At 44.2% G+C, this 13,084-nt stretch overlaps 1 protein-coding gene across 2 annotated transcripts; it reads right to left on the reverse strand.

The window, feature by feature from the left end:
- Nucleotides 1-1,375: 1,375 nt before the first annotated feature.
- On the reverse strand, nucleotides 1,376-5,944 carry fgf8a (fibroblast growth factor 8a). Of its 2 annotated transcripts, none has more exons than XM_038268537.1 (5): nucleotides 5,695-5,944; nucleotides 5,572-5,608; nucleotides 4,715-4,862; nucleotides 3,485-3,591; nucleotides 1,376-2,421 (listed from the first exon to the last, which is right to left on the reverse strand). In XM_038268537.1, the coding sequence occupies exons 1-5, from the start codon at nucleotides 5,712-5,714 to the stop codon at nucleotides 2,137-2,139; spliced, it is 597 nt and encodes a 198-aa protein (XP_038124465.1). In that variant the 5' UTR covers nucleotides 5,715-5,944; the 3' UTR covers nucleotides 1,376-2,136. The 2 variants fall into 2 exon arrangements, with proteins under 2 accessions (XP_038124465.1, XP_038124464.1); XM_038268536.1 differs by having other exon boundaries at nucleotides 1,378-2,421; nucleotides 4,715-4,895; nucleotides 5,695-5,939.
- Between the last annotated feature and the right edge of the window lie 7,140 nt (nucleotides 5,945-13,084).

Below are 13,084 nucleotides of genomic sequence, written 5' to 3' on the forward strand. Positions count from 1 at the left end.
GATTGGTCAAATCTACATCCGCTCTACACTGTATTTCCTGTTTGGTACCTTATCGGCTTTTTTTGTTTGTATGACCACCATTGTTGAAAACAAGTCGTGAAAAGGAAAGTTTTAAGTCTAGCCTTAAAAGTAGACAGGGTGTCTGCCTCACGGACTAAAACTGGTAGTTGGTTCCACAGGAGAGGAGCCTGATAACTAAAAGATCTGCCTCCCATTCTAATTTTAGACATTCTAGGAACCACTAGTAAACCTGCAGATTGAGAGCGAAGTGCTCTGTTAGGAACATAAGGAACAATCAGATCTCTGATATCAGATGGAGCTTGGCCATTTAAGGCTTTATATGTGAGAAGGAGGATTTTAAATTCTATTCTGGATTTAACAGGAAGCCAATGAAGAGAAGCCAGGATAGGAAAGATATGATCTCTCTTTTTAATTTTCATCAGAACTCTGGCTGCAGCATTTTGGATCAGCTGAAGGCTTTTATCTATAGTTTGTGGACTTCCTGATAGTAAAGAATTACAATAGTCCAGCCTTGAAGTAACAAATGCATGGACTAGTTTCTCAGCATCACCCCTGGACAGGATGTTTCTAATTTTTGCAATATTCTGCAGATGAAACTCTGATATGGGATTTAAATGACAGCTCCTGAAAGGAGAAGGTTGCCATGTCATGTAAGAAGCTATTCTGAAATACTCAAAGTTCTGCTGAGTGGATGTTCATCATCAGCTTCAGCCTAAACATAATTTTTAGATACATCTGCAGCAGATGCAATGATGGACATGTAAAGAACTAGGTGGGGGTCTGCAGAAAAAAATGCTGCATGTCTTAAAGCTTCTGCATTTCCCAATGCAGTAAAGGAAAACCATCTGTTTCTTAGTTTATCAAGAGGAGTTGAGAAAAAGCAGCCTTTATTATCCCCAGTTCTACCCTGACTCCTCTGATGACCGCTGCAGCTTAGATGAATGCTACACCACAGAGCAGATGCACACCTTGGATGGAAAGCATGTTATTAAATATTTAGAAAACAAAAAAAGTTAATGTCATTAAAGTCTGAGAGGCAATTTCCACATCAGATGCATCATCAGGCTTTACATGCAACTATAATCCTTAACCTGTGCATACTCTCAGCAGCAGTGTGTGAATTAATGGTGAAAAACAGTGTGTTAAAATCATTGCTTAAGATAAATAACAGGCATGTTGGATGTAAGGGTGATACTGCAGAGTAAAGTTGTGTTCCTGAAGCAAAAATGGAGCAACATATAACTGCCGAACCTTTATTTTCGAGGTCAGTTTTTCCCCTCTCAGCACCTGCTCTCATCTCTGGGACAGAAGAAGGTTTTTCTGTATTTTACTGAGGTTCTGTTGGAATTGTGGGTCGGCTGCAACAAGATGAGTCCAAAGCAAGCAGGTATGAAACAGGGATTTAATATCACAGTTCTAATGTACATTTATTACACATCTTAAATAAATATTTCATCTTTGAAATTATTATGCACATCCTCAAATAAAAATATATCTATATATGTATTAAAAAAGACATTAAGGAAGAAACCAGAACCCTTGAAGTGAGGGGCACAAGGAGCTCGTGTTGGACAGGAGTCGCTACAATCAGCTCAGGAAGTATAAATATAGCTGCCATGCAAACTCTGTTTGCTCCGCCCGGTCCGAGGTGTCTGGCCAACAGCCCAAACACTGCAGAGCTCCCACCGAGTCGTTGCTTCCCGCGTCTCACAGTGTGTCCGTAAACTCGGCCGTGCCCTGGCAGTGCGCTCATGCAGGCTCCTTCAAGTCTCCTTCAGCAGCAGACCAGAGTCCAAGTAAAGACTTCTTTCGTCAAAACTATGCAATGAACCCAACGACCCAGCATTCTACCAAGATGCTGACGAACAACGGATCATATGTGTTTAAAAAAAAAGAAATGCTCTGTACTAAACAGTTTGAAGTAAAAAAATAGAACGTACGTGGATTCATTCCTTTATGTCCATGAATTTCCTACGTACGCTTCAGAACATTTTCAAATAAGCTACACATTAGGATAGCATTTGAAAAAAAAATCTAGCTGGTTGTCCAGTTGAGACGGGGGCAGAATTTCAGTGTGTCCTTTCTCCCCCCTTTGTCCTTTTCAGAGCTTCCTCCTCAGTGCGGTGAGGAGTAGTATGTGCGTTTAGTCCGTGGACTGAACGGGTAGTGGATGAAGTCAAAATGCCGATGCTGGCCCGGGTGGCTGGGCTGCTGCCCCTTTGGCAACCTCTTCATAAAATGCACTTCTCTCTGGTGCTGCCGCGTCCTGGAGCCGCGGCGTGGGTGCCCGCGGCGGGTGAAGGCCATGTACCAACTGTCATAGCGGGCGTTCCTCAGGGCCGTGTAGTTGTTTTCCAGGACGATCTCTGTGAAGATACAGTCCCGTCCCTGGCCATTTTCCTGCAGGGAAAAACATTTAAAACATCCTTGAGTGAGAGATACAGATGGGAATATCAGGCTAACCCCCCCGAACACACCAACACACACGCACACTCAAAGAGCATATGCTACAGTCATTACAGATCAGAGAGCGGCCGAACGTCAGCCAGCCGTGACTCTTTCTAGCTTCTACTCCCAGTTTGACCTTCTGGGTGCTTGTGAGCCCATCACTAAAATCCAGCATATCTCATGCATGCTGTGGTGTTTCTCCTCTCTCCATTAGACTGTCCTGTGTAGACATCCATCCACATCAGAGGCTGGTGGACCACAGCCTTCATAAAGAGCCTTCATACAGTAAGGTGATGTAAACCTGCTCCATCCTGGCTTACTGTAGCCACCATGCAGCTTTACAGGCAAAGGCTGCGTTAAAAATAGCAGAGAGGAACCAACGTACACACAGCGACCCAACAGACCTGCTGCATGCTCATTCCTTGTGCCTTTTGCTCATGTGCGTGTGCACACACACCGAGGATGGAGGCTCGGGGCAGATGGTGTTCGAGGCGGGGTGCTGGGTGGGTTGGGGTGGGAAGAGGTGGAGGGATCTGCTTATTAGCAATCACAGTGAGGGAAGGGTGGTGGCATAAGCCTGGGCTTCTGACACGCACCAGCAGACCCGTATTAGAGCATCATGTCCAGATCAGAGCTGGATTCCAATATGGACGCTTCCTCTCCTCCCCGCTGCCTCAATGGCAGCAGGAGCCGCCGCGTTAGAGCGCAGGGTGGACTCACTGTTTCGGCTTTTCCCTGATCATATTTCCTCTAATTGAAAGGTGACCTCAGGAGGCCAGGGGTGGACACAAACAAATAAGGGGTGACCCCTGCTACAGAGAGGTCAATGCAGAAAACATGCAGCTCACTACTGTCTGCAGCCATCTTTGACTGCTTCACATCTCTGCACTCTGAACTTTTCCATAACTCCCCAAAATGTCCACTTCTTTATCTTCCTCTCTTTGTTTTACAAGGGGAGCTACTAAGAACCCTAACCCTCCCCCACCCCTTCCCCCGTTCAGCCTTTGGTCCTCACCTTGCCAATGAGCTTCCCCTTCTTGTTCATGCAGATGTAGAGGCCCGTCTCAGCTCCCTTGATCCGAACCCGGCTGCCAAACGTGTCGGTCTCTACGATGAGCTTTGCTGAGGGAGGAAGGAAGACGGGTTCGGTCAGAAAAGTTCTGTCGATCTTCTCTATGTGTTCATTCACACAAATCAACATCGGTGAAAAAATAAAAGTCTGAGAGCATTTCAAAGACATACTCCCCCCAGTACACAAACATCCAGTAGAACCTATGGGACCATTCCTGGGGATTTATGCCGGCTGAAATTCCCACACAATGATAAAACCACGTGTCTGCTGGTTCTTTGAAAGCTGAAGGACGATCCGGGCTGCGCTGCTGGGAATTCCTGCTATCAACCCCCGTAAACCTCCACATTTATCTCCAGAACCAAATGGCTTACAGCAAAGAACCCGTGAATTTCTCTTTAATAAGCATCAAAGACAACTATTAAATGTTTTAGTTTTCACCTTTAGCTGTTGGACTATGAACCCAAACAAAGTTTAATCCAAAATGTTTTGAATTTGTTTCATGTACAGATTCTAAGACTAAATTCACCTCTGGATGGGGGGGGAACCATGTGGCCAAAACTTCAGTTTAACTTTTATTTCTCAATTTTGGTCAATACTATATAATTTTTATATCAATATAAACGTATAAATGTATATTGCCTCAGAAAGACTAATAAAAGCCCACAACTGACTTCTGAATGATTTGATAAATTTATAAAACTCTGACTGCAGCCCGATCTTTATCGAAATTTCAGAAACAGTTATTGGTTAAACTTATATTTCGAAAAACATGTTCATTTCAAATTACTTTCCACCTAAACATATTTTAACTTCTGACTTATTTTAGCAAATATTGAATCAATATTTATGTATTCTAATCTAAATTTAGAAAATTTGCCTTCAGTCGTTAAAAAAAAGACAATCAGATTTTAAAATGTGGCAAAAAAAGCCTTTGAATTAAAATATTAGGAACAATAAATACATTTCAGGATTTGCCTGAAGAGTATTCAAAAGGGATAAATAAAGCTGAGTCCAAGACTAGGAAAAATTAAAAAAGATTTAGGATTTTAAATGAAAGAAACTCAATGATGAGAATTTAATCAATAAAAATAAAATTCTATTCTATTCTATTCTGTTTTATTCTATTCTAAATGTTTTTTTGTTTTTTGTTCTGGGGCAGGCGGGCGGTCTTACCGTGCGCGTCCCCGTCCTCAGCCATGGCGTTGATCTTCTTGTTGGGCAGGACCTGGACGTGCTTTCCGCTGGTTCGGCTGTAGAGCTGGTAGATCCGGATCAGCCTGCGGCTCACCCGGTCCGTCACTTTGCTCTGCTCGCTTACATGCTGCGTGAAATTAGGCGGGGACTGATTGGTTACCTGTCAGAAATTAGACGGCATCACAATTATCAGCTTTATTGTTGACTAATTATTTTAAAGCCAATTAAGGATTTAAATGTTTTAATGTTAAGTGAAGATAAATTGAGGGTGGATAAAGTAGCCTAAATCAAAATGTGGGCCTACCTATAGATCTAACTAATTAGGCGCATTTTTAATGAAAACTTAATGAAAAATAAAAAATAAAAAAAGTGAAAAGCAAACAAAAACGCGTCGGTTGTTCTTTTCTCTTTCTTTCTTTCTTTTCTTTTTTTTTTTTTTTTTTTTTTTTTGACAAGCTGCTGTAACAAGCTCCAGAGGAGCGGCTGCCAGAGGAAGGTGACCGCGTCCAAAAGGACCGACTCCGTGATTACAGGTTGTGCGTAAAGAGAAAATGCGCCTCTGCTCTGGAGGACGGAGTGAGACACAAACGGACTAGGCCTAAATGTTGGATTATTCTGTTAAGGAAACATCCACCCTGATTTACTGGGCGTAAACAAAAACAACAATTTGCCTCATTTAGGATCAAACTAATAATCTATTTCTAACGGGCCTCACGGCGTGTGCCCGCGGTCCGGTGCGCCGTGGAGGCCATCAAATACTGTTGCATCAAGTCTCTGCCGCACATTTTTCTGTTTTAGATCTAAAATTGTATAATTTGAAGAAAATGTTTGCATACCTGAGCGTAGTAGCAGAACGCAAACAGGTGCAGGAGCCTGCAGAGGAGAAAGCAGAAGGAGGGTTATTTCTCTGGGAGATGCGGTGCGCAGGGATGGAAGCAGAGATGGAGCAAAGCTCTCACAGATAGCTGACGGTCCGCATGTTAGATGGAGGTCAGCGCACTGTCAGGTGTCCGCACAGGTCCAGCTCCTCCAACACTTCAGATCGAGTCAACAAGTCCACCAGCGTTCAGTGCGCTCCTCCAGGGGTCAGAGCTACTGACAGCGCGGCCCACGCACGTCCAGCTGTCGCATTTTTCCAGGACATCAGAGCCCGAAATGATGATGATAATGATGATGATGAGAGTAAAACAGGACTTTAGTTTGAAGTTTGGACGAATTGGATTTCCTCCGGACGGTCCTGGTTGGGGTCTGCGGCCTCCAGGTGAGAGTGATTCCGCTGCTGTGTGCTCTGTGAGCGGCTCGGTGGTGTCGCTGGGTCCTCCTGCTGCTGCTGCTCCGCTCTCTAAGGCAGGACTGCTCCCATCCATCCCATCCCGCTGCTCCCCGCTCCGCTCACACCCAGCCAGAACAAGCCCCCCTTTTTCTGCAGAACAAAAGCGGACACCCTGACCCCCCCCCCCCCCCCCCCCCCCCCAAACACACACACCTCTCCCCTCTCCTCCCTCCTCACCCTGCACACTCCTCCCCCTGTTTGAAGCATCTCTCTACCTGAAAGGAGCGGGGAGGTTCTGGAGGTTCGGGTCTGGTCCTGGTGGCGCTGTCCGGTCCTGGAAGGTTGCATGACCCGCAGACTGTGGGTTCCCAGGAGCTACGCGTGATGCTGGGTCTGCTCAGCTTGTGTATTGGCACCTCGAAGCGAGAGACATTAAAAGGATTACAGGCGATTAACCCCCCCCACCCCCCCCACCCACCCCCAACAGAAATAAATAATAATAAAGATATAATCTCAGCTTTAAAGGCAGAAATAACTAATTAATTGTTTTCTGACGCTCATCTCGTTAAAGGTCCCGCTCATTTGACAGGATCACAGAACTCCATGAATTAATCAAGCTGAAAACCAGACACCCTTAATTACCCAGAACTAATGGACCGCTGTGGACACTGTGGGTTCGAGTTGATGAAATTGGGCCATTTACGCCTCGGTAGAAATAAACTGGCTGAATAAACAATGACAGATTAAATGTTCTGGACTACAGCCATCCGGATCAGATAAAGAAGCAGAACCCTGCAGGATGAGAGAACTTCCAGAAGAACCTTCCTACCGATCAGAGGCGCTCCTGTCGTCCTTCCCGTGTGAAACAGCAGTGGGCGCTCCGGGGACAGTGATGGCGGAATGGGGTCTGATCTATCAGCTCATTGGTCTCAGTCTGCCCCAGGAACTGGCTTTCAGCTAGTTTCCAGAACCCTCACGGTGTGACCTGCAAGCAGGTAGTTTCCATTCACATGATACATGATCTCCATCTCTAAATGCAAAAACAATGACAAGAGTCAACCACAATAAATACATGGCTGAGCACACTAAAACACAACTATGTAATATTTTTACATAGTATAACATAGTTGAGAAAAATAACAGATTATACAACAATTCAGAAAATAAATTAGGTTAACTTTGGGAAAACTAATTTTTAAAACACTTCTAGGGAATTAAATGTGAGCAGGGTACAAATGAAACAACCACTTCTTCAGAGTCTTCACTGCTATAATGATGGATGGATGGATGAATGGATTACGGATGCATGGATGATGGATGGTGGATGGATGGATAGATGAATGATGGATGGATAGATAGATTACGGATTTGAGGGATGGAGAGATAGATGGATAGATTAATGGATGGATGGATGGAAAGATGGGTGTGTGGATGGATGGATAAATGAATGGATGGATGGATGGATAGATGAATGGATGGATGGATGGGTGTGTGGATGGATGGATGAATGGATGGATGAATGGATGGATGGATGGGTGTGTGGATGGATGGATGAATGGATGGATGGATAGATAGATAGATGAATGGATGGATGGATGGATGGATGGATGGATGGGTGTGTGGATGGATGGATGAATGGATGGATGGATAGATAGATAGATGAATGGATGGATGGATGGGTGTGTGGGTGGATGGATGGATGGATGGATGGATAGATGAATGGATGATGGATGATGGATGGATAGATGAATGGATGGATGGATGATGGGTGGATGGATAGATAGATAGATGAATGGATGGATGGGTGTGTGGGTGGATGGATGGATGGATGGATGGATTACGGATGCATGGATAATGGATGGTGGATGGTGGATAGATGAATGATGGATGGATAGATAGATTACGGATTTGAGGGATGGATAGATGAATGGATAGATGGATAGATTAATGGATGGATGGACGGATGGATAAATAGATGAATGGATGGATGGATGAATAGATGGATGGATGGATAGATGAATGGATGGATGGATAGATGAATGGATGATGGATAAATAGATGAATGGATGGATGGATGAATAGATGGATGGATGGATAGATGAATGGATGGATGGATAGATGAATGGATGGATGGATAGAGGAATGATGGATGGATGGAAAGATGGATGAATAGATGGATGGATAGATGAATGGATGATGGATGGATAGATAATTGGATGGATGATGGATGGATGATGGATGGATGGATAGACAGATAGATGAATGGATGGATGGATGGGTGTGTGGATGGATGGATGATGGATGAATGAATGGATGGATGGATGGTGGATGGATAATGGATGAATGGATGGATGATGGATGGAGTGAGAGATGATGGATGGATGGATGGATGAATGGATGGGTGAATGGATGGATGGATGATGGATGGATGGATGATTGGATTGGCTTTGTTCAAAATGTGAACATTCCCACTCATTCCCATCTTCATACTTTGGGACTTGGGCATTTATCATGAAGAAATAACAGCATTACCTCACGACTGTCCTCTCTGACCATATTTTAATAACCTTTGAAATTATTTTAGCAGAGTTTTCCTCCCCAAAAAGAAGGTTTCACTTTAGCAGTTCACTATTAGATAGTCCAATTACAATTTTAAAGAACCTGTTCCCAACTTCTTCTATGTTCAGTTTTATTGACACCACACACCTGGTATGCTGACAACCAATTACACCCAGGAAGTCCTATCAGACGTGAAAGAGAGCTAAAAACGGTGCTTGTGACCTTTTACCTGTTTTAGTAGCAAACACCTCCTTCTCAACACAAAGATTGAGTAAATAAGAGGCTAAACTCATTCTGGGTTGCCCACCTATCGTTCTTGTAGTGGGGGTGGCTTTCTAGAGGCCGCAGGCCTAATTTGTTCCCCTCTTAAAGGAATAGTACACCCAAAACATGATTAGCCTTCATTTTCTACTCACCCCCATGCTGAACAACACTCTGGAGTACTTTTTTGATATCTCAAATGCATCTGGAGATCTGGGAGGCTTCTTGCTGTCTGCTGACATTCAAATAATGGAGGTCTATGGTGACCGAGACAGAAAGGTCCATAAAAGTCCACAAAAAACGTGTCAATATTCCTCCATACTGCTCGTCCAATGTATTCCAAGTGTCCTGAGTGGGTAGCATCCAGAATTTACTCGAAACGAAGTCATTTAGAATGTTTTTAGAGCATAAACAGTAGTGTATAGGATTTCCTGAAAGCGCGCACACGCGCGCTCACGACGCTACGGAAGCCGGCAGACCAACCAGATGAAAGTGCGCATTCAGCGTCTGCTCTTCCAATAATGCAAGCGTAGAAGAAGAAATGTGCTGTTTACCTGTGCAAAGAAAGAAACAACGAAAGAAAAATGTCTGAGGACTTCAGTGTTGAGGAAGAGCATGAGTTCTTTGCCGAGCTGAATGCGCTGGTTTGGTCTGCCGGCTTCGGGATCGCGCATGTGCGCGCTTTCAGGAAATCCTATACACTACTGTTTATGCTCTAAAAACATTCTAAATGACTTCGTTTCGAGTAAATTCTGGATGCTACCCACTCAGGACACTTGGAATACATTGGACGAGCAGTATGGAGGAATATTGACACGTTTTTTGTGGACTTTTATGGACCTTTCTGTCTCGGTCACCATAGACCTCCATTATTTGAATGTCAGCAGACAGCAAGAAGCCTCCCAGATCTCCAGATGCATTTGAGATATCAAAAAAGTACTCCAGAGTGTTGTTCAGCATGGGGGTGAGTAGAAAATGAAGGCTAATCATGTTTTGGGTGTACTATTCCTTTAATTGAAGTTCAGGAAAATGTTTTGATATGTAACAACCAGCAGTTAGTTTTCTACCTCAGGAAGACCTTCATATGTGTCCCTGGTGTGACACCCCTGACTTAAAGGGCTAAACCACCGGACTGCCAGCAGTCAGACTCTGCAACTGAGCTTATTCTAGGACAATGGTGATAGGACTGGTACGTATTTCAAGTACGAGGGTGCAGATAGCAGCTGGGTACAGTTTAAAGGCACACTATGCAACATTTTTCAGTTAATTAATGTGTTCCATAACGTTATGGGTGATTAAATGAGTCATTTCAGGTTGAACAAAGGTATTCTCGGCCGCCCTGGTGGTCTGTGGGGGAAATACTGCACTTGCAATTGCAGGAGCACCGATCCGCACCCACAGGCTCAGAAGTCTCGCAAGAGTCGGTCTTGTTTTACGGCGAGAACTGCTACACCCCCCAGTTAAAAGCATTCTCGTTGCTAGCACAGTGGCGATCTTTGTGCAGTTATGCTACGTTCACGCAGCAAAAGCAGGAAAATCGTGTCTGCTGCTTCATTTTTGCTGCTTGTACCAGTTAGTTCTGACGCGCGGCTGAAGCAGCTTTGCTGCTCTGGCTGCGCGGTGCAAAAGTGGCTCTGACGCGCGTTGGGCGGAGCTTCACTATCCTTTCTCTGCCTTGCAGCTATATTTGCTGTGATCATTTGGAATAAAGTAGTTTTAATATGTGTTTAAATGAGAAAATACACATGAAAACGTAATCAGTGCCGTCAGTTCATTCAGATTATTATCCTGCCTTCAATATTTTTTCTGTCGGAGCCGCTCAGACCCCCACATACCAGCGGTGCGCCGACAGAAGGAATCCCTTCATCAGCAGCCTCTGGCCAGGTCACGTCCTCGCGGTTCACCGCGGCAGCTGGTAGGTATTTTTCATCTAAATAATCCAAACTGCATATTCTGCCGGCAGATTTCTGCATTTTAAGTTAATTTAGGCGTCAATAAACTGTTTAAGAGGAGAGATCATAGCCTCTGATCATAAGCGCTGTGTCTCTCTCCCTGCTTCAGCTGCTCAGACGCGCTGGGCCTGCTGCTCAAAACGCGCCGCGGGACCTTTTGCTGCGCCTTGACGCGCGTCAACCATTGACTTTGCATGTAAACTCGCTGCTCTGTCGCGCCAGCTGCGGTGTGAACGCAGCATTAGTCGTTGCGTTGGCCTGTCTGCTAAGCTCAAAACAACCCCACCTGGCTTGACGGAGAAACCAGGAGAACAGCTGTGCATATTTACGACAGTGCACTTTTACTTTCGCCCTCTGGGGGGAGCCTCGCTGGAAAATCGACACTGGTTGCATAGTGTACCTTTAAAACCAAAGTCCTCCACAGAAATGGGTGTAATGTAGTGTTTCTGAGCTCTGACTTATAAAAACAAGAAGAATGCCTCTATACACCTGTATTTTGATTGGGAAGCTGGAAGCTTGTCGAGCAGCCCTGAGTGTAGAACTAGGGGGATCTTACTGATTAAACAACTTATATTGATCCAGTGTCACACATAGTACAGTGAATAGGCAGCACTGATGTCACACTCACCATCTTTCCCAAATTAGACATTACTGCCTCATTGTCTCTGATTCATGTGGAGTTTAACCTCACATTACAGTGGGAGGGTTCATGCCTGCTTTCTACAGCTTCTAGACTCTGAAAACTTGCTGCAGTCATTTTGGTTACAGTTTGTTTGGATCCACACAAATAGAAACACTGTGCTGAAAAAAGCAAGTTAAAAGCAAATCAGAATAGCTGATTATTTCTACAGAACACTTCTGGACACTAAGTGATGCAGTTCTACAGCATGCTATTCCTGATGACATAAAAAACAAACTAGTAAAGGTACTACATTAAGTGCTGATCTCAACCAGAAACCAGCCTCCAAAGGGTCACCGGGTCTGCTGGCTCTGGGTTAGACCTGGAAGGTTTGGCAAAGACACTTTGACAAACCAATGGACCAAATTAAAAACATCCCCTCCTCTTTGTAATACAGATAATCTAAAACTATCACATGTAAATAGAAGAGTTGGGTCCAACAGAATGCTCCTGTTCAGTCAGGATGTGTTTGTTTTGGACAGATTTTAAATCATGATGAGAGTTACGCAGACACAAAATGGAGCTGACCCCAGGCTGCATTCCTCAGAAGATGACAATCAAATGGGCCTGAACCTGAGTGAAGGAGCATATGTGAGGTCCAGACTGCACCCCCATACACCTCACACAGAGTCACACCATTAGTTCAAGTGGTTGAAGGTCAAACAAGCTCCGCTACCTCACTTGAACTGAATTTGGGTTTAATAAAGTCAAGATCCTGTCTAAAGATCTCCATACTGTACAGCACTAGTTCTTCCAGCGCACAGAGGCAACCACCTGTTCTGTATGACTAAAAGGTTTTTCTACCATAATGACGCTTTTTAAGAACTTTAGCTCATCAAAGCACTGATGCAATCAGTAGGTTTTCCTTAGAAAACATTTTATCCATCTGAGTAGATGATCTGACTGAATTGTCTCTGATTGTAAAAACCTTACAATGAAATGTGTTGTGAATTGGAGCTGAAAAATGAACTGAACTGAATTAAAACCGCTCTGGTGAAAGTTGCTATTGATATTCTCATGGCCTCAGATGATGGACTTGTATCTGTACTTGTCCTGTTAGATCTCAGTGCTGCATTTGATACAGTTGATCATAGTATTATTTTAAAAAGACTTGAATAATTTTTTGGAACTAAAGGAGCAGCACTAGACTGGTTTAAATCATATCTATCTGCTGATTTTCACCTTGTTCCAGTTAATGACAAATCTTCCTCATTCTCCAGGGTGACCTGTGGAGTACCACAGGGATCAGTGCTAGGACCAATTCTCTTTACTATATATGTTCCCAATCGGTAGAATAATTAGACAGCATTGGATTAATTTCCACTGTTATGCTGATGATACTCAGCTATGTCTGTCTATTAATCCAGATGAAGCTAACCCAATACATAGATTACAGGCATGTCTGAAGTAATAAAAACCTTGATGATGTTAGGACTCCTGCCTGTGTGGTTTGTGTGTTTGTCTTCCTTCCTCCACCAGGCGGCGCCTGGTCCTGGTTCACCTCCTCACACACCTGCGGAGGGTGACCTCATTAACTGAGCGCTGTTAAGCTGCTGACTGTCACTACCTCGACGCCAGAGTGTTTGCTAGTTTTGGGTACTCTAGCCAAGCTGAGTTTTGCTGAG

This window comes from Cyprinodon tularosa, unplaced genomic scaffold (assembly GCF_016077235.1).
Source record: "Cyprinodon tularosa strain WSP-4 unplaced genomic scaffold, ASM1607723v1 ctg701, whole genome shotgun sequence".
In the NCBI taxonomy this organism is placed as follows: domain Eukaryota; kingdom Metazoa; phylum Chordata; class Actinopteri; order Cyprinodontiformes; family Cyprinodontidae; genus Cyprinodon; species Cyprinodon tularosa.

What these genes read in the sequence shown, in the direction of transcription:
- fgf8a (XM_038268536.1), bottom strand. Translation starts at nt 5,714, where the DNA reads ATGCGGACCGTCAGCTATCT. An exon ending in ATGCGGACCGTCAGCTATCT is followed by an intron (nt 5,609 to 5,694) that starts GTGAGAGCTTTG and finishes TCTCCTCTGCAG; the next exon opens with GCTCCTGCACCTGTTTGCGT. An exon ending in AGGGGAAGCTCATTGGCAAG is followed by an intron (nt 2,422 to 3,484) that starts GTGAGGACCAAA and finishes TTTTCCCTGCAG; the next exon opens with GAAAATGGCCAGGGACGGGA.